Here is a 24852-nt window from a genome sequence, read left to right as displayed (position 1 = left end):
TAATAATTTACTCTGCCGGAATCTATGCTATCTTAAAATAATTAACACAGATAAAGTTCTAATAAGAGTAGTTCACTACAAACACACACACAAGAAAACAAAGCATCAAGAACACTAGCAGAAATAACATAATGCAGAATCATAAATGAAAAATTTGAAAGGTATTTGGATGACTAAGAAAGCATAATATGTCTAATAAGAATTCTAGGACAGGAGACAGAGAATGGGTCAATGGCAATATTTAAAGAAATAATAAATAAGAACTTTCCAAAACTGATGAAAGACACCAAACCATAGGTTTAAGAGTGTCATTAAAACCAAGAAAAGTAAATAAAAAATAAACCCACACCTAAATATATATGAAACTAAAACACTTAAAAAAAAGAAATGAGTTTACAAGCATCTCAGAAAAAGTGAATGATTACTATCAAATAAACTAAGATCAGATTCACATCAGAAGACAACAATGAGAAAAAGAGAATGATTGCTATCAAATAAACTGAGATTAGATTCACATCAGAAGACAACAATGGGGCCAGATGTGGTGGCTCATGCCTGTAATCTCAGTATTCTGGAAGGTCAAGGTGGGAGGATCACCTGAGCCTAGGAGTTCTAGAGCTGTCTAAGCAACATAGTGAGTGAGACCCCATTCTCTACAAAAAATAGTAATAATAAAAAAAGCCGGGCATGGTGGTGAGTGTCTGTAGGCTGAGGCAGGAGGATCACTTGAACCAGGGAGGTCAAAGATGCAGTAAGTCATGATCATGACAGGGTGAGACCCTGTCACCAAAACAAAAACAACAAGACAACAATGATATTATACTATACTGTGAATATGAGAAAAGAGACCTGTCAATATAGAATGTTATGTCCATGAAACACATCTTTCAAGATTTAGAGCAAAATAATATCATTTTCAGATTAAAAACTGAGTGTTCCAACAGAAAACTCTCATAAAAGAAAACTTTACAGAATATCCTTTTGGCAGAAAGTGATCCCAGAAAGAAAATCAGAAATGGAAGAAGGAATGAAAAGCAAAACAAACAGAAATATCTGAGGTAATTCTAAATAAACATTGACAGCATAATTAATATATTATATTAATAATAATGTTTTGAGGAGTTTTAAAAAGATAGAAATTTAAAAGCATATAAGTTCAGAGAAGTTATTAAGAAAGTACTGTAAAATCTTTGTTTAGCAGCAAGACAGATATTAAGTCTGAACTCCAATAAGTATTCCTGCTAAAATTCCAGTAACCACTAAAACAAAAGATTGCATAATTTCCAAGACAAAAGAGAAGGAAAAATGAAACAAATATCCAACAAAAATAAGAAAGAAAAGAAATGCTTAAGAGTGTGAAAAATAAAAAGCAGAGAATAAGACAGTAAAAATAAGTTCAAACATATATTTGTAAATTGATTATATGCTTTAAAGATTCCAGAAAAAATAACACAGCTCTACCAGTTTAAATGAGATAACAAAAGATATTAAAAACATGAAAAGAATGAAAAAAGACAACTAGAAAAATACTGGGGGGGGGAAAAACTGCTAACTACATTAATGGTAAACTAAATGGACTTTAAGGCAAAAGAAAGAGGTCAGTATCTAACAATAGAAAGTTGAATTCACCAGGAAGATAAACAATTTTAATCTTAGATGCAACTAATAATGTCCTAGAAATACATAAGGCAAAAATTGACAGGGCAAGGATAATTAACAAATCTGCATAGAGGAATAGTGTAATACACCTTTGTCAGTAATCAAGGTATCAACCGGACAACTGAAATCAGCAAAAATATAGAAGATGTGACAATATAACTAATAAACTTGCACTAATGGACAAATACAGAACACTGCAGGTATCTGCAAAAGAAAACTTATTCTTTCAGTCAAAGAACAATTACAAAAGTTCACTACAAAAAGAAAGAAATTTCAAAGGATTAGTAACATAAAACCAGTATCTCTATATATGTAACTTCACTACAATCAAAGTGGAAACCAATACTAAAAAATAAGAAAATCACTACATTAGAATTAGAAACAACTTGTAATTATGAACTCATAAAGAAAATATTCAGAACTGAAAAACAGTAAATACTATATACTAAAATTTGAGAGATAGAGCTAAAGCAGTAAATGGGATATTTTTAACCTTAACTGTTCATATTAAGGTAAACAAAAGACTAAAATTAGTGCAATAAATATTCACTTCAAAAAATGAGAATCAGTAACGAATAGAAATTAATGAAATATAAAACCATGATATAAGACAAATGCAGAAGTTGGTTCATCGAAAAAAACTACTAAAATTGACAATTCAATTTTTAGAAGACAAATACTGTTTTATATAAAATAATACACATATAATAAACTCATAAGAGGATGATATTCATGTCTATAAAATTTAAAACTAAGAAGAATGGGAAAATCCTTTATGAAGTATAAATAATCACAGTGATACAAGAATAAACAGAAAAATCTAAGCAACCGATTGCTATAAATAAATGAAATCAGCAGTTAGAAAAAAATTAAATCAGTATAGTTAGAAAAAAAAGCTAGATGATTTTTTTTTGCAAGACCCCCTACAATTCACATCAGATTATTTTTAACAGTAAGATTAACCAAACATTCAAACCACCAGTATCTTTCACAAACAAAATACAGATGTCAAAATCCTAAATAAAAATACTAGAAAACCAATCTAGCAACGCATCAAAAAAACTACGACCAAACTGAGTTATTCTAAGAATGCAAAATTGAGCAAACATCAGGGAATTAATTAATTCTTCAACTTAAATGATATAACCAACTCAATAAATACTGATAATAAACTCTTTGTTCTCAATTTACTTGACCTATCAGCAGTATCACACACAGGTGATAGACAACTGACTCCTCCTGAAGTTGTTTCAAGTACTGGTTTCTAAGTACTGTATTCTCCTGACTCACCAGCCAATTCTCAGTTTCGTTTCCTAGGTTTCCCTATGTTCTATCTCTAAACGGTGCACTGTAGCAGATATGTTCTTAGAACTCTTGTTTTATCTATCTCTGCTTCACTGGTGATTTAATCCATCATAATACTAATGATTTCCCAAATGTGTTATCTTCAGCCCAGACTTCTCCAGGAATGACAGGTTTATATATCTAACTGCCCACTAAAAACATTTCTACCTGAATCTCAGACCTTTTTGTATGTATGTGGAGATGGAGTCTCGCTATGTTGCCCAGGTTGGTCGAATTCCTGAGTTCAAGCAATCCTCCCGCCTCTGCCTCCCTAAGTGTTGGGATTACAGGTATGAGCCACCGTGCCCAGCTCTGCCCGAGTATCTACTAGGCATCTCAAACTTTACCATGTTTGATTATGAAAAGTTCCTTTTTTTAAAAAACATTTTAACATATCTGAAATTGGGATGCACATTTCAAACTATCTGTGCTAGTTTAATTTTAATTGGAAGCTACCAGTGGTGGCATCTTAGTTCAACGATGTATGATCTACCGCCAAAACCTTGTACAGTAGGTCTGTCCACCTCAGTTAATGGAAACTCTACCCTTAATCATGCCAGACACCTTGGAGTCCTCCCTGATGCCTTGCTCCTTCTCCCATACCCTGTATATAATTCATAAGCGAATCATAATATAATTCATAAGCAAATCATAAGCTACCATCATCTCTCATGGGGTTGTTCTATTAGTCACTTAACTGATATTCTTGCTTTTGCCTTTGCTCTCTTAAAGTTTACTTTCCATACAGCAACCCAATCTGGTTGAACTTTTTAAGTTACATCACATCATTCCTCTGCTAAAAACCAGGTGGCTTTATGGCTTATGCAAAATAAATGCCAAGTCCTTACAATGAATACAGGCTTTACTTCCTGATATTTTCACAGCTTATCTTTTACTATTCTCCTCCTTCAATGTGATCCAGTCACTGTGGGTACCACTTTAGAGCCCTGGCATTTGCAAATCTCCATACCTGAAACACTATTTCCCCATTTATCTCCATGCTCATTACCTTCCTTCCTTCAGGTCTTTGCTTAAATGCTATCTTCTCAGTGAGATCTTTCCTGATCAGGCTATTCGAAATTGTAAAACTCCACTCTGTCACTCCTATCCTCCTTTTCTGCTTTATTTTTCTATGTAGCACTTATCACCACCTAACATAATATGTATTTTACTTATCTATCTGTCCGTCCTTATGCCCCAACTATAAATTCCATGAGGGAAGCGTATCCCCAATGTATAGGTACTCAATAAATATCTGGAAAATGACTACATAAATACATGCCAGAGATTATTCTAGCCACCATTCTACTCAAGGAATACATGGCCAGTTAGTACATTTGTTTAATAGCAATAATTTCAACAACTAATGATGAGCTGTTTTACATTTGGTACTCTCAAGGCCATGTGAACCTTCGTGGAAAAAGTGCTTGACATTTATATACTTAAATTTTATTTAAGTGTAGGGTGTTAGGTAAAGCTCTAAATTTATCTTTAAAAAATTAACAGATAATTATCACAGCTCAATTTGAATAATTTACACTATGATACTGTGATATACAGGTTGAGTATCCCTAGTCCAAAAATCTGAAATGCTCCAAAATACAAAGCTTCCTGCGTGCCAACATGACATTCAACGGTAACGGTCATTGGGGTGTTTCATATTTCAGATTTTCAGATTGGGGATGTTGAACCGATACGTGTAACACAAATATTCTAAACTCAAAACAAATCCAAAATCCAAAACACTTCTGGTCCCAAGCATTGCAGATAAGGGATACTCAACCTGTATAAAGAAATATGTAGGCCGGGTATGGTGGCTCATGCCTGTAATCCTAGCACTTTGGGAGGCCAAGGCGGGCAGATCACTTGAGGTCAGGAGTTCAAGATCAGCCTGGCCAACAGGGCAAAACCCCGTCTCTACTAAAAATACAAAAAGTAGCCAGGCGTGGTGGTGGGTGCCTGTAATCCTAGCTACCTGGAAGGCTGAAGTGGAAGAATCGCTTGAGCCCGGGAAACAGAGGTTGCAGTGAGCCGAGATGGCGCCACTGCACTCTAGCCTGGGCGACAGTGACACTCCATCTCAAAAAAAAAAAAGAAAAAAAATGTAGTTAGTCTCTGTCCTCAATTCCTGACACATAACTCCTAATCCCTTGGAATTTCCTAGGTGACAAATGTGTCTTTTTCTAATGAGGCAACTCTTGGTGGGCTTCTGGATGCAGGCTGGTCACCAGAAAGATAAAGCCATGAACAGAAGCTTAGAACCTTCAGCCCCACCAACCTACCCCCAAACCTCTGGGAAGGGAAGCAGGACTAGAGATTGAGTTTCTTATACCCATGCGATGAAGTCTCCATAAAATTCCCTGAACCACGGGTTTCAGAGAGCTCCCAGGTTGAGGAACACATCCATATGCTGGGAAAGTCTGGAAAGAAGCTCCTGCACTCTGGACTTTTCCAGACCTCGCCCCGTATTTTGCTAATCATCTGCACCTTCTGTAGAATCCTTTATAATATATGGGTAAACCTAAGTGCTTCCCTGAGTTTCATGAGCCATCCTAGCAAATAACTGAACCAAGAAAGGGGTCCTGAGAACCTCAATTTACAGCTAGTTGGTCAAAAGTACAGGGCACAACCTAAGACTTGCAAATTGCTTATGAAGTGGAGGGCAGTCCTGTATGACTGAGCCCCTAACTATGGCTCCTGCACTAATTTTTGGTTAGTGTCAGAATTGAACTGAATTGCAGGGTGTGGGGAAAAAACCGACACATCTGGTGCAGAAGTGTTCTGTACTGTGTTGAGTTTGAGAACAGCAAAAACAAGTTTGGTTTTTCCTGTCTCTTAAAATATCCCACACTTAATTAAACTGCCACTTTTATAATAAGTTCTCATGTACATTTAGATCTGTTCCTGGTTTCTACATTCTACTCCTCTCATCTTCTATACCAGTATCACACTTATTTTAAATCAACAACTTTACCGTATACTTCAACATGTGGTAGACAAAAATCTTATTTACAACTTTGCTTTTTAAAAATCTCCTTGGGTTTTCTGGCACATTTATTCTTCAAGATGAAGTTGAGAATCAACCTGTAAACTTACCTGTTGAGACTCTCATTGTATCAAATGTATGTATTAATTTAGAAAGGATTGACCTTTTTTTTTGTTGTTTTTTTGCAGACGAAGTCTCACTCGGACACTCAGACTGGAGTGCGGTGGCACAATCATGGCTCACTACATCCTCTACCTCCCCAGGCACAGGTGATTCTCTCACCTCAGTTTCCTGAGTCTATAGATGCGCATCACTAGGCCTGGCTAATTTTTGTATTTTTTGTAGAGATGGGGTTTTGCCATGTTGCTCAGGCTGGTCTCCAACTGCTGGACTCAAACAATCACTTGCCTTGGCTACCCACAGTGCTGGGATTACATGTATGAGCCACTGCACCTGGTCTGACATGTTAATAATAATATGTTAATAATGTTAACATATGAATAATGTTAATAATGTTAATAATGACATTAACTTTATGTTTCTAGGAACATATCACTCATCTCCATTTCTTCAGGTCTTGATTTTATATTCTTCAGTAAAATTTTATCATATTTTAATAAGTTGGGTATTTTAAAATTTTCTTTTTACTTCCATGTGTATCTTTCCCATCTCTATAAAAATAAACACTTTCTGAGTGAATTTTTATAAAAGATCGTTTCCTCATCTCATATCAAATGGTAGGGCTATCAGATAATCTTTAAAGGCTTTTCAGCTCAAAAATGCCACAACTTTCCACTAATATTCCAAAAGCAACAGTCTCTAAAAAATCACCTAAACAATGTGCATATTTACGTGTAAAGGATTAAAATTACATATACCAAGGACGGTCAACTGGTTTCATCATAAACATCAATTCTAGTCCATCAAAAATAGCTGCCTAGAATGGCCAATTGAGAATATCCAAGCTCAAGGGAAAAGAATACCATGACGAATTACTGGTGTCATAAGGGAGAAAATAAAAAATGGTGGCACAAGTACCAAGTCCTTGTCATACATAAGATTCACCAAACTATTAACAGTAGTTATTTACAGAATTAGGAATAATGGCAAGGCGGCTTTTATTTTCAACATTATACACTTCTACATTGTTCGCATTTTTTAAAAACAAGCAACTATTACTTTCAAGATCAGCCAAAAAAAAAAGCCAAAAAACAAAAAACAAAACCCAGATACTTTAAATTTGTGAAAAACATTGCAACTTCATCATGACTACTTAATAGAAGTATAGTTCTATTTCATTACCTGCTATAAACTTATTTCCCTGATAATATTTTTTAAATAAAACTCTCACAAGTTTTTTTTGTTTTTGTTTTTGTTTTTTTTAGGGGGGGCAGAGTCTAGCTCTGTCTCCCAGGCTGGAGTGCAATGGCACCATCTCAGCTCACTGTAACCTTTGCCGCCCAGGTTCCAGCAATTCTCCTGCCTCAGACTCCCCAGTAGCTGGGATTACAGGCATGCACCACCATGCCTAGATAATTTTTCTATTTTTAGGAGAAACGGGGCTTCCTCATGTTGGCCAGGCTGGTCTCCAACTCCTAATCTCAGGTGATCTACCCACCTCAGCCTCCCCAAAGTGCTCAGATTACAGGAGTGAGCCACCACAGATGGCCTACAATTTAAGTTTTAAAAATATATTTTTTAAACCACTTACTTATCTGGATTAAGTATTCTTTAAATATTATTTCCAATATTTATGCCATAATACTATATTAATACTCTTTTCTAATCATCAGAAAAATATGAATATAAACTAAGAATTTTATAGGAAAAAGAAGTTTTAGCACTTTTAACACTTACAATTCAATTTCAACCATGCCTCTGGAACATCCTCTCTTCACAAAAAAACCAACCTAAGACATAAAAAGGAAAGTGAGCTGTGTAATGACATTCCCAGGTTAACAATCCGAGATTTAGCAGTCATTATTATTTGTCAAATCAAGATTTTTTCAGGTACCACTTATATGTGCACTCCTGTCACTTTCTAAGGTATCCCTCCCAGATCTGGGTTCCTCCATTGTTCCCTCCCACAAATAACAACAATAATAATATTAGGTAAAATTTATTGAACTCCTATGCACTCCATAGCCTCTTACAAACTTCGTGACAAAGCCAGTAAGTGCCAGAAAAAGGATTTGAACCCAGGAAATCTGGCTCCACAGCCTGGGTACTTGGCCACTATATTAAATGCCCAGAGAGAAGAGAAAATGCCTGTGGGAAAACAGGTCCTATAGTATAACCACTGAGCACTCAAACCTTCTTATTGCCATTGAAGACTTCCTACAGTCGCACAGGTTAAATATTAACAACCATGCTAATATTACCTATCCTCTTAATGATATAATTGCCACCATGCATCGTTTTAAAAGGAGCAATATAATTGAAATTTACATGATAAAGTAGACATATCTGTGCCAGTTTCTATATGCTTATGAGTCTAAGCCCGAAAACAAAGTCTGAGCCTAAAAAAATCAGACTGGATCTTAAATCAGTCTATAAATAAGTGATAAATATTTAAAAAGGTAGAAAATACACCTTGCAAGTAACCTTTTTAGTAGTGATGACAGTGATGACAAGAGCTAGCATTTATCAAGCATTTACTATATACTGTTGTGCTAAGCAATAAACATGTATTTTCTCATTTAACACTCATAAGCAACCTTAAAGTATACATTCATTTTATAGATGATAAAGCTGAGTTCCAGAAAGATGAAGAAAAAAAAAAAAGCCTTATCTTCTAACCACCGGGTATAGCCTAATGCTTAAAAGTACAGATTTTAACATCTACTTATCTAGGTTCAAATCTCAACTCCATCACATACAAGTTGCTAGACATTCAACAGTTGCTGAACCTGCCTGTTTCCTCACAGGGAAACAAGGACATCTATGTAGGAATGCTATCTGCCTGTTAGCTTGCAAGAATTAAAATACTTGGTACCAATGAGGAGGAAAAAAAAAAGTCAGGAGGCAGTTCTTATTATAAAGTATCCATACAGATGGTGTAGAGTATGTTTTTGTTATATTTTTATATTAGCATTTAAACAAAAATACATTAAATATTCTTGCTGAGAACTTGGGCATCCCATAAATACATCCGTGCACTCAAAGGGCTGCAACCTGTCATCTAGGAAACACTGCACTCCACCGCCTCCTTAAAAATCCTATCACTCAGCCAGGCGCGGTGGCTCAAGCCTGTAATCCCAGCACTTTGGGAGGCTGAGACGGGCAGATCACGAGGTCAGGAGATCGAGGCCATCCTGGTAAACACAGTGAAACCCCGTCTCTACTAAAAAAATACAAAAAACTAGCCGGGCGAGGTGGCGGTCGCCTATAGTCCCAGCTACTTGGGAGGCTGAGGTGGGAGAATGGCCTAAACCCGGGAGGCGGAGCTTGCAGTGAGCTGAGATCAGGCCACTGCACTCCAGCCTGGGTGACAGAGCGAGACTCCATCTCAAAAAAAAAAAAAAAAAAAATCCTATCACTTAAGGATGAGAAGAGGTGTGTTTTCATGACAAAAATCAACATGAAAAAGTTAGTAAAAATTGTTATAGCCAATTCATTCCTACTGTACAGCCCCTGGAGTACAATCCAACAGACCATTACAAAGAGATAGGGATTAAATGATCTGACAATTAAAAAACTATGTAACAATATTCATAAAAATCTCAGTTGATCCTTGGATGCTATCTGTTCCAACTCTCCCGTTTTTGAAATGAAGAAAAACTGGAGTCCAGATAATTGCTCAAGGTCACAAGGCTAGTTATTAACAGAGAAAAGTATCTTCTACCTAATAAATGTCTCCCATATAGCACTAAACACACATACACATTTTAAATAATTTATAATCTTTAGGGGAATTTGCTTCCATTTTGTAACCGTCCATTAAATTTTATTTTTTTGGTTATTATTTCTATCTTAATAGCATTGTAGTCAGGATATGGTCTATGTGGTGTCCAATTTTTGAAATTTTTTGATACTTGCTTTATGACTCAGTATACAATTAATTTTTAGAAATGTTAACTTGTGCTTGAAAAGAATGCATAGTCTTCAATTGTTGGGCATACTTTTTATAATATAGCCATTAGTTCAAGCTTAACTTTATTGTTCAAATCTTTTGTAGTCTAATCTTTTTATCTGATTGATCTACTATTATTGATAGCTCTCCCAGTACAGTTATGGATATGTTAACTGCTTGTTAGCATTCTGCAGATTCTGCCTACACATTTTGGAGCTAGATTATAATGTGAGTTGGGAACTCAATTATCTTCTAATGAATTAAAACTTTCGTCAGTGTTTAATGACCACTATTATCTCTAAAAAGACTTTTTGCTCTAAAGTCTATCTTGCCTAGTATTAATCCAGCTACACCTACTTTCTTTTGTATATTTGCCTGGCATGTATTTTTTTTCATCCTTTCACTCTTAATTTTTCTGTAACACTTTATTTTAGATATGCTTATTAAAAACAAAAGAGAACTAAACATTGTTTCATTTCTCCATTCTAACAGACTTTATAATGTAATGAGTTTAGATCATTTATAATTAGTGTGATTATATCAGCACGTATTTCTACCATCTCATTTTGTGATTTTTATTTTATTTTTCTTGAGACAGAGTCTCGCTCTTGTTGCCCAGGCTGGAGTGCAACAGCGTGATCTTGGCTCACTATAACCTCCGCCTCCTGGGTTCAAGTAATTCTCTCGCCTCAGCCTCCCAAGTAGCTGGAATTACAGGCACCCGCCACCATGCCTGGCTAATTTTTGCAGTTTTAGTAGAGACAGGGTTTCACCATGTTGGCCAGATCCTGACCATGGCCTCACAAAGTGCTGGGATTATAGGCATGAGCTACCACACCCAGCCAACATTTTGTCATTTTTAATGATCTCATTTTTTGTATCTGTTTCTTATCTCCTCCTTCTCCTCCTTTCTCAAGACTCCCTCCCTATATTTTTCTGCCACCCACTCTCATGAATATGATTAAGTGCCCTACACAGGTGTACCATTTTTATCTTTTACACTGTATTTTTACTGTACCTTTTCTATATTTAGAGATGTTTACATAAGTACAATGTAGGCCATTGTGTTACAACTGTCCACAGTATCCAGTACAGTAACATGCTCTACAGGAGTGTAGTCTAGGGCAATAGGCTACACCATATAGCCTAAGTGAATAGTAGGCTATACCATCTAGGTTTGTGTAAGTACTCTCTATTACGCTCACACAATGACAAAATTGTCTAAAGATGCATTTTCTCAGAACATATCCCCATCATTAAGCAACGTATGACTGGATTTTGTTTCTGCCCTTTCTAAATTTACTCCACGGTTCCACAAGCCAAGTGCTGCATTAAAAAAAAAAAGGCATATTACATAATTTCTAGCATTTTAGGTGTAAGGGACTTGGAGAATCCTCTAGTATTATCGTCCAAAATACTTCTAGAAATGAAAATCTCCTTCCAGCTTCTTTACCTGCCAAATTTATTCCTTACATTCATGCACTATTAAGTTTGCTATACCCAAGGAACTGAGGTATAGAAACTGATGTTACTAAAAGCAATTAATAGTTCTGAATTTTCTTAAAAAGTAGTTATGTTAACTCACCTTATCCGCTCGTCCCATGAAAGCAGGTTTCCCAGCTAAACCAAGGCAAATGGCACACACAATGCTCGACTTCCCTGTTCCATTGGCTCCAATGATCATATTCAAGTGGGGTCCAGGAGATACTTCACAAATATCATATGTTCTGAATTATAAAGAGATGAAATTACTAAGGAGAGATACAAAACCACTTTTCCTTGCTTTACATTATCTATGAGATTCCTCAAATTCCTTTAAAAACTAGCTAACCTTGCAAATTTAATTTTTTAGTAGGTTTTTAACGAACAACTTTAGAAAGAAAATCTATCAACAGAAGAAATGAAAAGGCAGTAATGCATAACTAAAGAATATAATTTCATATAGTTTCTTCAAAAGTTTGCTGAAAAAAGTGAAGTTTGATCTTTGTTCTTTTTTAATAATTACAAAACACTGGACACTATATCAAAAGATATTACACAAAATAACTTTAAAACAAATTTTATAGGAGAGGCCATGGCTTACCTTAAATCTGAATTTTACATTCATATTTCTTTTAAATTATAATGCTTAATGGTTATTCATATTTTAATATTTCAAACAATCTAAGCAAATTTTTAATTACAAAACTGAAGACATATCTCAACCCAAAGGTTTCATTTTATTAACTTTTAAAAATTATTTTCCAAGCCAGGCACCATGGTATGTGCCTACAGTCCCAGCTATGAGGGAGGCTGAGGTCAGAGGACCAGTTGAGCCTGGGAGGTCAAGGCCAGCCTAGGTATCATAGAGACACACCGCCCTACAAAACAAACAAAATTTGAAAGTTGTCTAGTACTCTAATTACAGTTAGCATCTAATCTTCATTAGTTACTATTGACAATTATGACAAAATGTGAAACAAACTCTGACTCAGACATTCTTTTAACTCGCTTTTGAATACTCTTAATTTGAACCCATAAAAAGTGTCCTTTGTCCACAGCATTTCAGTTAACTCTCAGGAAGCTGCCAACTAATTCCTCATGAATAAATGCTTAGCCTGCTATTCACCTGCTAAGTATATAAATAACTTAACCAAGCACACATTAATATTTTAAGAACTTAATGGTTTTGAAATGTCAGGTGGTAATCAAAATACAGGTAGAAAAGAAGTATTTTCTGGTAGGTTTGCTAATCCCACACCTCTACACAGCATGTGCTATATCTTTTTAGCCATTTTGTTCTGCTAGTACCTGGGTCTCAAAAGAGCCCTTTATAATGGTTACAATAAAACCAGTCTGGGAACTTCAGAAATGTAGAAAATTACCTGACATAGAACTTCTTACTCTCAATACATGAAGCCCCATTCTTTAACACTTGGATTTCCTGTTGTGAAATCTCTGTGTGAATGTTATACTAAAACAACGATGTAACTGGTATTTAAGAAAACTGAACAGGAAAAAGCATGAGAATTTCTGGCCTATAAAATATGCATCAATATTATAAATAGGGAGAGTAGCCAAAAACAAAGCTCCTGTATTTTTTTTTTTTTTTTGGCAGGGGTGGGCGGGGGCATTTTTCTTGCCTTCAGCTACCCAAATCAAGCCTCTGCACTGTTTACAATCGTTCTTCTGACTCTATGATGTATTTATTGGGAATTCCCTTATTATGAGCTTCCTTTCCTCTGAGCTCCCTCTGAAAGAGCTATTGGTAAAGCCCCACCCTCTTATCATTCCATATACTTCACGAGATATCTCATGTATTCTCTATGGCCTCAATGATTCCTTCTTTCTCCAAGTCTTTGCATACTATCTACATGCTGAAAGTAGTCCAGATGACCTCTATATGCAATGATCACCTCAATAACGCTATCTGAATGTCCCACAACAGTCAACTTATACTTAACACATTTAAAACTAAACCCACCATCTTTCCTATCCAAAACCACTCTTGCGGTCTCTTAGTGAATGGTATTATCATTGGCACCATTGCCCAAATCAGAAACCTCGGCATTAGTTTTGCATCATCTTTGGTTCTTTCATTGCTTTTGACTCCACGCAAACCACCACTCCATCATCCAATCAATCACTAAGTAATGCTGGTAGAACTGTAAATCTGATGTCACTTGTTAAAAAAGAAAAATTAAAGAAAAAGGAGGACCTATCATAGTCGAGTTTCATCTTTTTATCTCCCTTCCCTATTTTCTACTCAGACCTCTAAATTTTACCTATAATGTACTTCTTTCAGTTTTGTGACTGTAATTCCTTACTTCTCTTAAGTCTTTGCGTGTGTTATTCCTTCAGCCTCCAAGTCTCTCCCTCCACTCCCAACTCCATTTGACTTGGTTCACTCACTACTCTCTTCCAGGCCATTTAAATTATCTGACTACCCCTCTTATTTCCTTGCTAATTCTCTAAGCCCACCTTTCTCTACCTCTTGCCTAAAACTCAAAGGCCCCTCATTAAAATAAACAATAATATCTCACCAACCTCTGCACTTCCAGCTACTTTTTCTTTCTTCTAGCATCCAAGTTCTACTTTCTCACCCTCATTCATTCTTCCATGGCCTGCAAAGTTTTCTGCTTCCACTGCTTCATTAAAAGGTCAAAGATTCCCCAATTGCTAAATACAGTGGGCTCTTTTCAACCCCACTATCTGACTTCAATGTAGCAGGTGATATTTTTGAAACATTCTTTTTCCTTGGCTTCTCTGATAATTGTCTCCCACTGTTTTCATCTTACCTCCCTGAATAGTTCCTTCTGACTTTGAGTATTTCTTCGCTTCACCCTTAAAAGCAGGCATTCTCCCAAGACCCTGTACATGGTCTTCTAGTCCTTCAATTTATAATTCCTATTGAGCAATCATAACCAGTTCTGCAACTTCATCAATCACCTGTGTGCATGACTCCCAAATCTCTCATCTGTTCACACTTTCCTCTAAGCTCCAGACTCTTACATTCTGCCTATAGAACATCTCTCTTAGATACTCCAAAGGAAACTTCAAATCACAGGATCTAAGAGGCATTTATTATTCTCCTCAAACTGCTCTCTCTTCTGAATAGCGTCTGACCAATAAGCTAAGGCAAACACTTGGGAAAAATGCTGCATTCCTTCCTTTCCCCCATGCCTCAATTACTCTGTAGCTGGATCCTGTCAAATCTCATTCCTTCACACTCTGATCATCTCTTGCCTTCGTATTGTCTTTTTGCTTTCAATCTTGCACCCTTTCTAAATCATCCTCCACAGTGCTTCCAGAATAACATAAAACACATGTCATTCCCTGTTGAAAACACACCGTGGCTGCCTACAGGATGATGCTGGAACTTCTTAGCATAGTAAACATACAGGTCTCTCAATGGTTGCTTACCCGCTGTCCAAATACTCACTCACATCCTATACTCTTGCCTTACTAAAACACTTGACACTTTCTAAATATACCAAACTATTTCAGACAGTTCCTTCTGTCTTCAATGCTCTTCACTTCTTTTAAGACTTTCCTATCTTCTTAGGCGGGTGCAGTGGCTCATGCCTGTAACCCCAGCACTTTGGGAGGCCGAGGTGAGTTGCTTGAGCCCAGAAGTTCGAGACAAGTCTGGGCAACATGGTGAAATCCCATCTCTACAAAAAATTTTTAAAACATTAGCCAGGTATGGTACGTGCCTATAGTCCCAGCTGCTTGAAAGGCTGAGGTAGGAGGATCACTTGAGAAGGGAAGGTACAGGCTTCACTGAGCCCTGATCATGCCACTGAGCTCCAGAGTGGGCAACAGAGCAAGAACAAAGACTTTCATATCTTCTTTACAAAGCCCTTTCTCATACTCGTGGACAAAACTAACCACTTCATCCTTTGTGAAGGATCCTGATATATATGTTGTTATGGTATCTAACTCATTTGATTACATTTATCTTTCCTGATCTGGATTCAAATAGCAATGCAACTACTTAACAGCTGTGTAAAACTGGGCAAAACAACCTACTGAGCTTCTTTCCACAATGGAAATTATCAAGATAGAGTTGTTATGAAGAAAGAATAAGTGCACTGTGTACCCAGCACACAATAGGTGCTTGAAAACAAAAAAGTAGCATTGTTAAAATACAATTCTGTTATCTTTATGCCACTATGTGGAAGTTTAAAAAAGACTTCCTGCAGGACACGGTGGCTCACGCCTATAATCACAGCACGACGGGAGGCCGAGGCGGCAGATCCCCTGAGGTCAAAAGTTCCAGATCAGCCTGGTCAGCATGGTGAAACCCCGTGTCTACTAAAAATACAAAAAAAAAAAAAAAAAAAAAGCTGGGCGTGGTGGCGGGTGCCTGTAATCCCAGCTACTCGGTAAGCTAAGGCAGGAGAATCGCTTGAAACTGGGAGGCGGAGGTTGCAGTGGGCCAAGATTGCGCCATTACCCTCCAGCCCGGACGACAGTATGAGATTCCGTCTCAAAAAACAAAAATTAGCCGGGCGTGGTGGCGCGCACCTGTAGTCCCAGCTATTCGGGAGGCTGACCCAGGAGCGTGAAACCGAGAGGCGGAAATTGCAGTGGGCCGAAGTAGTGCCACAGCACTCCATTCAGCGTGGGCGACAAGAGCGAAACTCCGTCTCAAAAAAAAAAAAAAAAAAGAGGACTTGGAACAGATACACTGTGAGGTGCTAGGCAAATACATGATATATTTAAACTTACTAAATTCTAAAGTGGTAACTAGTTGTCTGAAGGAGAGAGGGAGGAACCAGAGAAGAAAGCTGGGTTTAGAGGAGTCAAGGGTTTTTAGGGAGATTTAACAACTGCCAGTAAGGTTTAATTTTTTTGTACCTGTAACCTCCCATCTCAAACAACCTTTACCGTCTTACCTACTCCTCTGTGGCAAATGCCTACCCTAAGAATCTGCCACAGCATCACTACCACGCCGAATTAACTGTTGCCTCCTCGTAAATTCCCGGGGACAATACTTCTGTGAATTACAGACCAGGGCCGCTATGGATCGCGACTCCCAGCGGGCAGAGACCTACTCCCTCGTACAACCACTACCTGCTACATGACGCTTTTGGAAAACCTTGGCGGACTAAATTTAAAAACCACATCACATAAGGCACACATCTCCTACATCATACACGTCAATCTCCACAGCCTTCGTAGAAAAATCCTCATGGGAACCCCCGCACGAATTCAAGGCCAGACCCACAAGCCAGGTACACACCCACACGCCCACGCCCGCGCGCAGCCGGCGCCCCGGGGCCTGCTGGACCGCACGCCTCCACACCCGCGGCGCGGCCTCCCGGCCACTCACAGGAAGTTCTCCATCGAGATACGGACTATAGAGCCCTCCACGAAAGGCCCGGACGACTGCACCAGCGGCAGCTGCGGGGCCGGATTCTTCCTCTTGCTCGGGACCTCCGACGAAGAGTCTCTCGGGAGAGCTCTCTTGGAAGCCTGGGGGGTTGGAGTTGACGTCTTCTTGCTTGGAGTCGCCATCCTGGCTGCCTCAGCGCCCCACAGCGACTTCCGTTCCCACCGTCCAGCAGCCCAGGCGCCCAAGCGCCCCAGCGCCAGGCTCCCGCGCGAACTGCCGCGAACTGCTCCCGCGCCCTCGCTCCCGCGATCTCGCGTCGCGCCTGCGCAGTTCAGGTCCGGCAGCGTCAGCAGGCCCACCCCGCGCCTCCAGCGCTCCGCGGCGCAGAACTAGGGCCCGACTGAGGGCTGAGCAGCAGACGGGGCTGAGTGGGGACCTCGGGGGACGTGGCAACGGGAGTTTCTTCTCTGTGTATTTCAGCATTCAGATCCTTTTTTGTTTTTTTCACTCAGGAAAAGATGTCAATTACATTTAGTATTTTGAAAGCCACTTTATTGCTTCCTGAGCCTCAGTCATGTGTGGTGGGAGGCTGCTGTGGGGGGCACCTGGGGAGTCCTGGGCCGCCAAGGCCAGGGGTACGTTAGGCCCTGCTTGCTCCCACCCCTTCCAGGTGCCCGCCTGAGAGCTCCCGGGCACGCCCATTCTTGGCTCTTCGTCCTCTTGGTTTTCTTCCCCGTTGCTTCTAATCAGGTCCCTGTCTCAAAAACCCCTAAAAAGAAATACTCTCCAATGACTCTGCCCGAGGCTCCGTGAAGGCATCGTGCTAGGCGTTCTCAAACTCGTGAAACGACTACACTGCACAGGTTATCCTCATTGCTTCTCTGCTCCTTGCCTCCTAATTCTCTGGTTAAATTTCCGCCCCCGAGGTTTCTAGAAACCCCTGAGCTAGAATGTGCAGCCTTCATTAACAGGGTGGTTCTGCTTCCATCTGCTCACATTCATCTAGTAAGCCCTCGCATTAAAGAGGAGGCGGCGCACCGAGGCCTGCCTGGATCTTCTTTCATTCAACTAATAATGAGTGTCTAAATTACAAGAAACTGGAGCCGTGGCAGTTTAGGAGCCTGCCAAGGTTGCTGGGAACTTATTTTCTGTTGTGGGAGACAGGAAAAGAACAAATGAATCAACTGAAATTAAAAAATTCAAACTTAAAGCTGTTGGAACTTTATATTATTCTGAGCCTTGCGAAGAATGTGGCTACGGGGCCTGAGTCCTATGGCGTACAACTGCAATGTCTGCCTTGTTTTTTCCTATAAATAATCAGGAAGACCAAACAGAGACAGAGGTAAGACCCCCTCAGATCACTACCCCTCTTCATAAATTAATATAGTTATCCTCCTTGGAATGTAGATATTTATAACTAATCTAATCACTGTGTTTGATGCATTGGTCTTGTATTGAAAATGTACTCCTGCTGAACCTTCTCTCTTTCTGCCTACGTAAATGAAACCTTAACTTCACTTTGGAACATTGACCTTGTTTGGAGTTGGTGTTTCCAGGTGGCTGTCCTCAAGCTTTGCGTTAGAATAAACTCTATACTTAATGTTATTTTATAAATTTCACTACTTAAGGTTGACACAACAAATGATTAGGATAATGTCAGACTGTAACAGGTGTTAGGAAGAAAACAAAATGAACCTGATGGGTGGGAGGTACAGAAGGTCTCTTAGAGGTGGTGGTGATGTTTATAAACCCTGAATGACAAGAGAGAACTGTGACATCTGAGAAAAGAGCACCCTAGGCAAAAGAATTTTGCTGGAACATTCCAGTAAGGACGAAAGCTCTGAGGTGGGAAGGCCCGTGTGGCTGCAGAGCAGTGAACAAGGTTGCATAGCAGAACCTTGTCCATCGTGGAAAAGCCTGAATTTTATTTTTAAAGCAGTGGAAAGCCATTGCATAGTTTTAAGCAGGAGAGGGCCATGATCTGATTAAAGCTTTTAATTTATTTTTTTTTTATTTGATTTTTTTGAGACAGTCTCACCCAGTTGCCCAGGCTGGAGTGCAGTAGTGCCACCTCAGCTCACTGCAACCACTGCCTCCCTGGTTCAAGCGATTCACCTGCCTCAACTTCCTGAGTAGCTGGGATTATAGGTGCATGCTACCATGTCTGGCTAATTTTTGTATTTTCAGTAGAGACGGGGGTTTCACCATTTTGACCAGGCTGGTCTATAACTCCTGACCTTGAGTGATCCGCCCTCCTCAGCGTCCCGAAGTGCTGGCATTACAGGCATGAACCACAGTGCCTGGCTTTAAACTTTTAAAATAATCATTCTGGTTGCTGCGTGGAAAATGGATTAGAGGGGACCGAATGTGGAAGTGGAAGGCCACTTAGAAAGCTATTACTGTAGAACCCTGATTCCTGACTCCTACAACAAAGCTCCTTTTCCAGGTCCCTGCTCCTTCCTCTCACACAAGGACTCTGCTCTCTCCAAAAGTTATAACAGAAAAAGATAGAGTAAGTAAAAAGCACATGAACTTGTAGTTACTGGAAATTTTCTTAAATGCAAATGAAAATGAGAGAGACGGAAAGGAAAATCATTGAAAAAATTCAGACTGCAGAAGCAGCCTGCCTGAAAAGTCACAGCAACAGGCAAAAAAATAAAACAAACTTGGGAAAACCTCAGGGTGCACCTGGACAGATAAACAGCTTTAAACACAGATAAACAAGCACAGAAGGAGTGGGGGAGTCTCGACTTCATACTCATACAATGGGCCCCAGTAAAAACTGTGGGCCTTAATAAGTACATTCCTTTCCCTTTAGGCACACTAAGATAGGGAAGCTAGAAACTTATGCAGGGAGGGTGGGGGGAGGCCTGCAGCTGCAAAAAAATGTTTGGGAACAGACACAGAAACTTAAGCAACACAAAGCAGCACAGAGCAACACAAACTAAAAGCCTGCTTATGTGATCAAGGAATTGGGTAAAGGCTGATAGAAACTCTGCTCTATGCTGATAGCACACCTGGTCCCAACTAAATCTTTAGGCCCTAGGAAAATAAGACACCCTCTCCTCACTAGTCCGTTTATAAAAACCCTGACGTTTTTACAACAACTTGGTAGTCCACTCAGACTGCCCTCTCCAATGCGGAGAGGAGCTTTTCTTTCTTTCACTCTAATAACTTTTGCTCCAACACCACCTTTGTGTCTATGTTCCTTAATTTTCTTGGACATAAGGACAAAGAACCCAGGGTACTAATTCAGACAATGAGAAACTGCTACGTTAAGGTGCATTAGTGAGACTGCAACAAAAATAAAGAATAATTTTTAAACTGTTCAAATGGCGGGCAGTAATGAAAAAACTCAGTGCTCAGGAGAGCACAATACTGTCCTTCACTGCATTGCTAGCATGAATTTTTTGGAAAGTAAAGATTGTTTCAAGAACTAGAAAAGTCAGATTGTTTGATGAAGTAATTACATTTAGGGGAGTCTACCCTGATAAATAAGAATTATAGACATTAGTAATGGGAGCTGAGGGCAGGGAGCTATTCATCAGTTTTGTACAATGGTCAGCCCTTTTTTTTCTTCCTTTTTTTGGCAATTAATAGCAACATTTATTTCCTAGATCCCCCAGGAGAGGGGTAAGGAGCCAAGAAATCCCACATTATAAGATTTGCAGCCTCTGAAGTAACTGTGTGAATAGCATGATTAAATAATTTCAGGTTTTCTATGTCTTCTTGAGTCAGTTTTAATAGGTTGTGTTTTTCAAGTAATTTGTCCATTTCATCTAAGTTGTCAAATTTATTACATGAAGTTATGTGTTAATATCCATTAATGTTTGTAGCATGTGTAGTGATGCTTCTTCTTTCACACTGATACTGGTAAATTGTTCATTTCTTCCTCTCATTTCTTAATTAATCTAGTAGAGGTGACGTATGTTTCATTAATCTTTTTAAAGGAGCAACCTGTTGATTTTTGCTATTGTTGGCTTTTGATTTCATAATTTCTACTTATCTTTGTAATTAACTTTCTGTTAAAGTTTAATTTGTTCTTTCCCCTCCAGCTTTTTAAAATTTCTTTCCCCCTCAGCTTTTTAAAAATTATTTTTTGAATATATGTTTGTACATACTAATGCGGTACATGTGCAGTTTTGTTACATGCATAGGCTATGTAATAATTAACTCAGGGTATTTATAATGTCTATGTGATGGGTCCCTTTCAAATCTTCTAGCTATTTTGAAAAATACAGTAGATAATTGTTAACTATAGTCACTCTACTGTGCTATCAAACATTAGAATGTATTCCTTGTATGTGATTAGTCTTTAGTGAACTAATCAAATTGTTTCTAAACTTGAAATTTGAGAATGAGTTCCTGAACTTGTGATGACTCCACAAATGTAGACGCTCTACAAGTTCTAAAGCTACTCAGTCATGCTGTAACGCCATCCTTAAAAGGAAATGTTACTGGTTTTAGCTCTGGTTACCATAGCAACACATGTTAAATGCAGAAAATTTGGGAAAACACACAGAAAAATAAACACATGCAAAGGAAAAACTTGTAATTCCTCTACCCGGACTAATCATTGTTAAAATTTTGGTGTGCATTTTGACATCTTTTTTTCTTGTATACTTGTACATATGGTATGCGCCTTTTGTTTTAAAAAAAAGATGTACTGGCCGGGCGCGGTGGCTCAAGCCTGTAATCCCAGCACTTTGGGAGGCCGAGACGGGCGGATCACGAGGTCAGGAGATGAAGACCATCCTGGCTAACACTGTGAAACCCCATCTCTACTAAAAAATAGAAAAAACTAGCTGGGCGAGGTGGCGGGCGCCTGTAGTCCCAGCTACTAGGGGGCTGAGGCAGGAGAATGGCATAAACTCGGGAGGCGGAGCTTGCAGTGAGCTGAGATCCGGCCACTGTACTCCAACCTGGGCGACAGAGCGAGACTCTGTCTCCAAAAAAAAAAAGGATGATACTGCACAAATTGTACTATATATACCTCTTTCCCCCACTTAATATATTATGAATAACTTTCCATGCCATTAACTATTTTTCTGTGATGTAATCACATAGTATTCCATTAAACAAATGTACCATTCTTGATTTAAATATTTCTCTTTTTTGGATTCTGTATGACTGGAAGTTAGCATGAACCAAAGATGCTCTGGCAAACTATACTAGCTCAGTGCTTTTTAACACTTTGAAAATTTCACGCCCCTGTCAGAGTATACACATTATCTTGCCACATCTCGATTATTTAATTCCACTTTAGCAAACCATCTTGAAAGAGGTGGTTTTAAAAAGGCAGAGAGAGATCTTTGGAAATAAAATATCGATTAACCTGAATTTGATGCTAATTAACGAGTGAGCCACAACAGAGCCAGTGCTACTTTTCAGGGCTTAAAGTCAGTCATCAGCTAATAGGCATGGCAAAGCAATTGTATTTAATTTTCTACTGACCAAGGAGTAAGTAAGCAGGGCCATTTTGAGTGACAGCCTTCCAATTCTGCAGGAACTTTAAAAACTGACACAAATAAAAAGTTGACAGAAATGGGCAGGGTCAAGGATTATACATATATTTCACCTCACTGTCACAATACACTGTTTTAATACATTTGGGTTGGGCTGCTCTAAGAAAATACCATAGACTGTGTAGCTTATAAAAATAGAAATTTATTTCTAGCAGTTCTAGAGCTTGAGAGGTCCAAGATCAAGGAAGTAGCAGATTTGGTGTCTGGTGAGGGCTTACATCCTCATAGACAGTGCCTTCTTACTGTGTCCTACCATGGGGGAGAGGAAGAGCTTTCGTCTCTGTAGCCTCTTATAAGGGCAGTGATCCTATTTATGGGGGCTCTGCCCTTATGATGTAATTACTTCCTAAAGCCCCCACCTCCTAATACCATCATAATGGGAGTTAAGTTTCAACATATAAATTTTGAAGGGACACAAACATTCAGACCATAACAACTATCTTCTATGGTCTCCTTTTTGGCTTCACTCCAAGCTCTTGATAATGGTGCCACAAGAACTTGGAACAAAGATGCATGTAATAGAACCCTGTGAGACCATCTCTAACTGAGGGCATATTACTTTTGCTTTTGGAAAACTCATAAAGTGAGTAAGTGAACCCTCATGGCCTGAAAGGGAGAGAAGAAGGCAGATGCTAAAACTCAAGTCCCTGGTACCCAGGACCAAGTCCCATTCCATCCCCGCCACCTGCACCTCCCAAACACTGAACAAAACCACACACTTTCTAATCAACCTTGTTAAAGAATTGGTGGAACAGATCTAGGCAGGGATTAGGGGTCTGAGGAAAACCAGTGCCCCTCCCACAGGGAAACTAAAACCCCATACAGCAGGCTTCTGCTGGAGATATGAATAGCTTCTAAAGTTTTTCATTTTTAAACATTCGTTTCACACATCATACAAAAGTTTAAAATGATCAAAATGTCTGCTGCTTCTTACTGTAGTAGTATTAACATTGGAACTGATTGTAGTAATAGCTGTAGAATTGGTAGTAATAGCTAATACAACAGCATTTACCACACACCAGCTATGGTTCTAAGCACCTTTACTGATTTCATTTCTATATGCTGGATCAATGTCTCAACAGACTGGTCTCTTTCTAAAATTGCTATTTATTGGGTGCAGAAACCGATGGAAAGATTCAAAAAAATCATCAGAATTAATGTAACACTTCAAGTGTTCTTTGTGATGTGTTACAATACAGAGCCTAAAGATGAATGGACCTTCATCTCTTTCAAGGATAGAAAATGAGAAAACAGTATTAAATTATTCCAGAAGAACTGACCTTCAGTTTCAGAAAGATCATGAATGAGTTGCTAAAGCACTGTGTAATCTCCTTTCCTGGAGGTCTGTGCTTACTGAACTCAGCCCTTCTTACCCAATGAAGGCCAGGAACATAAGCAGAGGCCTAGGGGGAGGACGTCAGGAGTGGGAGAGTGTTTCTTCTCCTACCCTATTACTTCCCAAAGGAAAGAAAATTGGTAGTTGTCAGAACTGGTAAAACTTCAGAAACCAGTTACCTAAATTATAAAACGAGTCTTTTGGAATCAGTCTCCTAGAGTGACACTTTCATCCCAGCATTGTTCTAACAAGCTGGAATGCTGCTGAACTCCCCCAGAAACAGGCTGGTTTTAAGTTCTCATTTCCACTGCTTTCATTAGTAGACATAATTTTTTTTTAGAATTAAAATTATTTTCGTTTTTTTGTTACTATTTTAGGGAATTTGAAAATCCAGAAAGCACAGAGCAGAAACCAATCACCATTCATCTATATTCCTACAATCAAAAAAATTAACACATGGCAATTTGACATTTCTTCTAATTTTTTTTTCTTTCCTATTATCTACTTTTTTTTTTTTTTTTGATAATATCTTCTTTTTTTTTTTCATTATACTTTAAGTTCTAGGGTACATGTGCATAACGTGCAGGTTTGTTACATATGTATACATGTGCCATATTGATGTGCTGCACCCATCAACTCGTCAGCACCCATCAATACATCCTTTATATCAGGTATAACTCCCCAATGCAATCCCTCCCCCCTCTCCCCTCCCCATGACAGGCCCCATTGTGTGATGTTCCCCTTCCCGAGTCCAAGTGAGCTCATTGTTCAGTTCCCACCTATGAGTGAGAACATGCGGTGTTTGGTTTTCTCTTCTTGTGATAGTTTGCTAAGAATGATGGTTTCCAGCTGCATCCATGTCCCTACAAAGGACGCAAACTCATCCTTTTTTATGGCTGCATAGTATTCCATGGTGTATATGTGCCACATTTTCTTAATCCAGTCTGTCACTGATGGACATTTGGGTTGATTCCAAGTCTTTGCTATTGTGAATAGTGCCGCAATAAACATACGTGTGCATGTGTCTTTGTAGTAGCATAATTTATAATCCTTTGGGTATATACCCAGTAGTGGGATGGCTGGGTCATATGGTACATCTAGTTCTAGATC

At 38.8% G+C, this 24852-nt stretch overlaps 1 protein-coding gene across 4 annotated transcripts in view; it reads right to left on the bottom strand.

Annotated features, from left to right (window-relative positions):
* The window catches only part of SMC5 (structural maintenance of chromosomes 5), a 108046-nt gene extending 90837 nt beyond the window's left edge, over positions 1-17209 (bottom strand). For 2 of the 4 annotated variants that reach the window (XM_023213251.3, XM_023213252.3), the window contains exons 1-3: positions 16879-17205; positions 11647-11788; positions 7847-7899 (exon numbers count right to left, since the gene is read on the bottom strand). In XM_023213251.3, the coding sequence (XP_023069019.1) occupies positions 7847-7899; positions 11647-11788; positions 16879-17063 (380 nt within the window). In that variant the 5' untranslated portion in view covers positions 17064-17205. Of the gene's footprint in view, positions 1-7846; positions 7900-11646; positions 11789-16878 lie in introns of all 4 variants that reach the window. The other 2 variants (XR_002731819.3, XM_023213253.3) reach the window with 2 other exon arrangements.
* Between the last annotated feature and the right edge of the window lie 7643 nt (positions 17210-24852).

Source organism: Piliocolobus tephrosceles, chromosome 14, assembly GCF_002776525.5.
Source record: "Piliocolobus tephrosceles isolate RC106 chromosome 14, ASM277652v3, whole genome shotgun sequence".
Taxonomy (NCBI): domain Eukaryota; kingdom Metazoa; phylum Chordata; class Mammalia; order Primates; family Cercopithecidae; genus Piliocolobus; species Piliocolobus tephrosceles.
The sequence above is the reverse complement of the archived record's forward strand: the minus strand, read 5'-3'. Positions and strand labels throughout refer to the sequence as shown.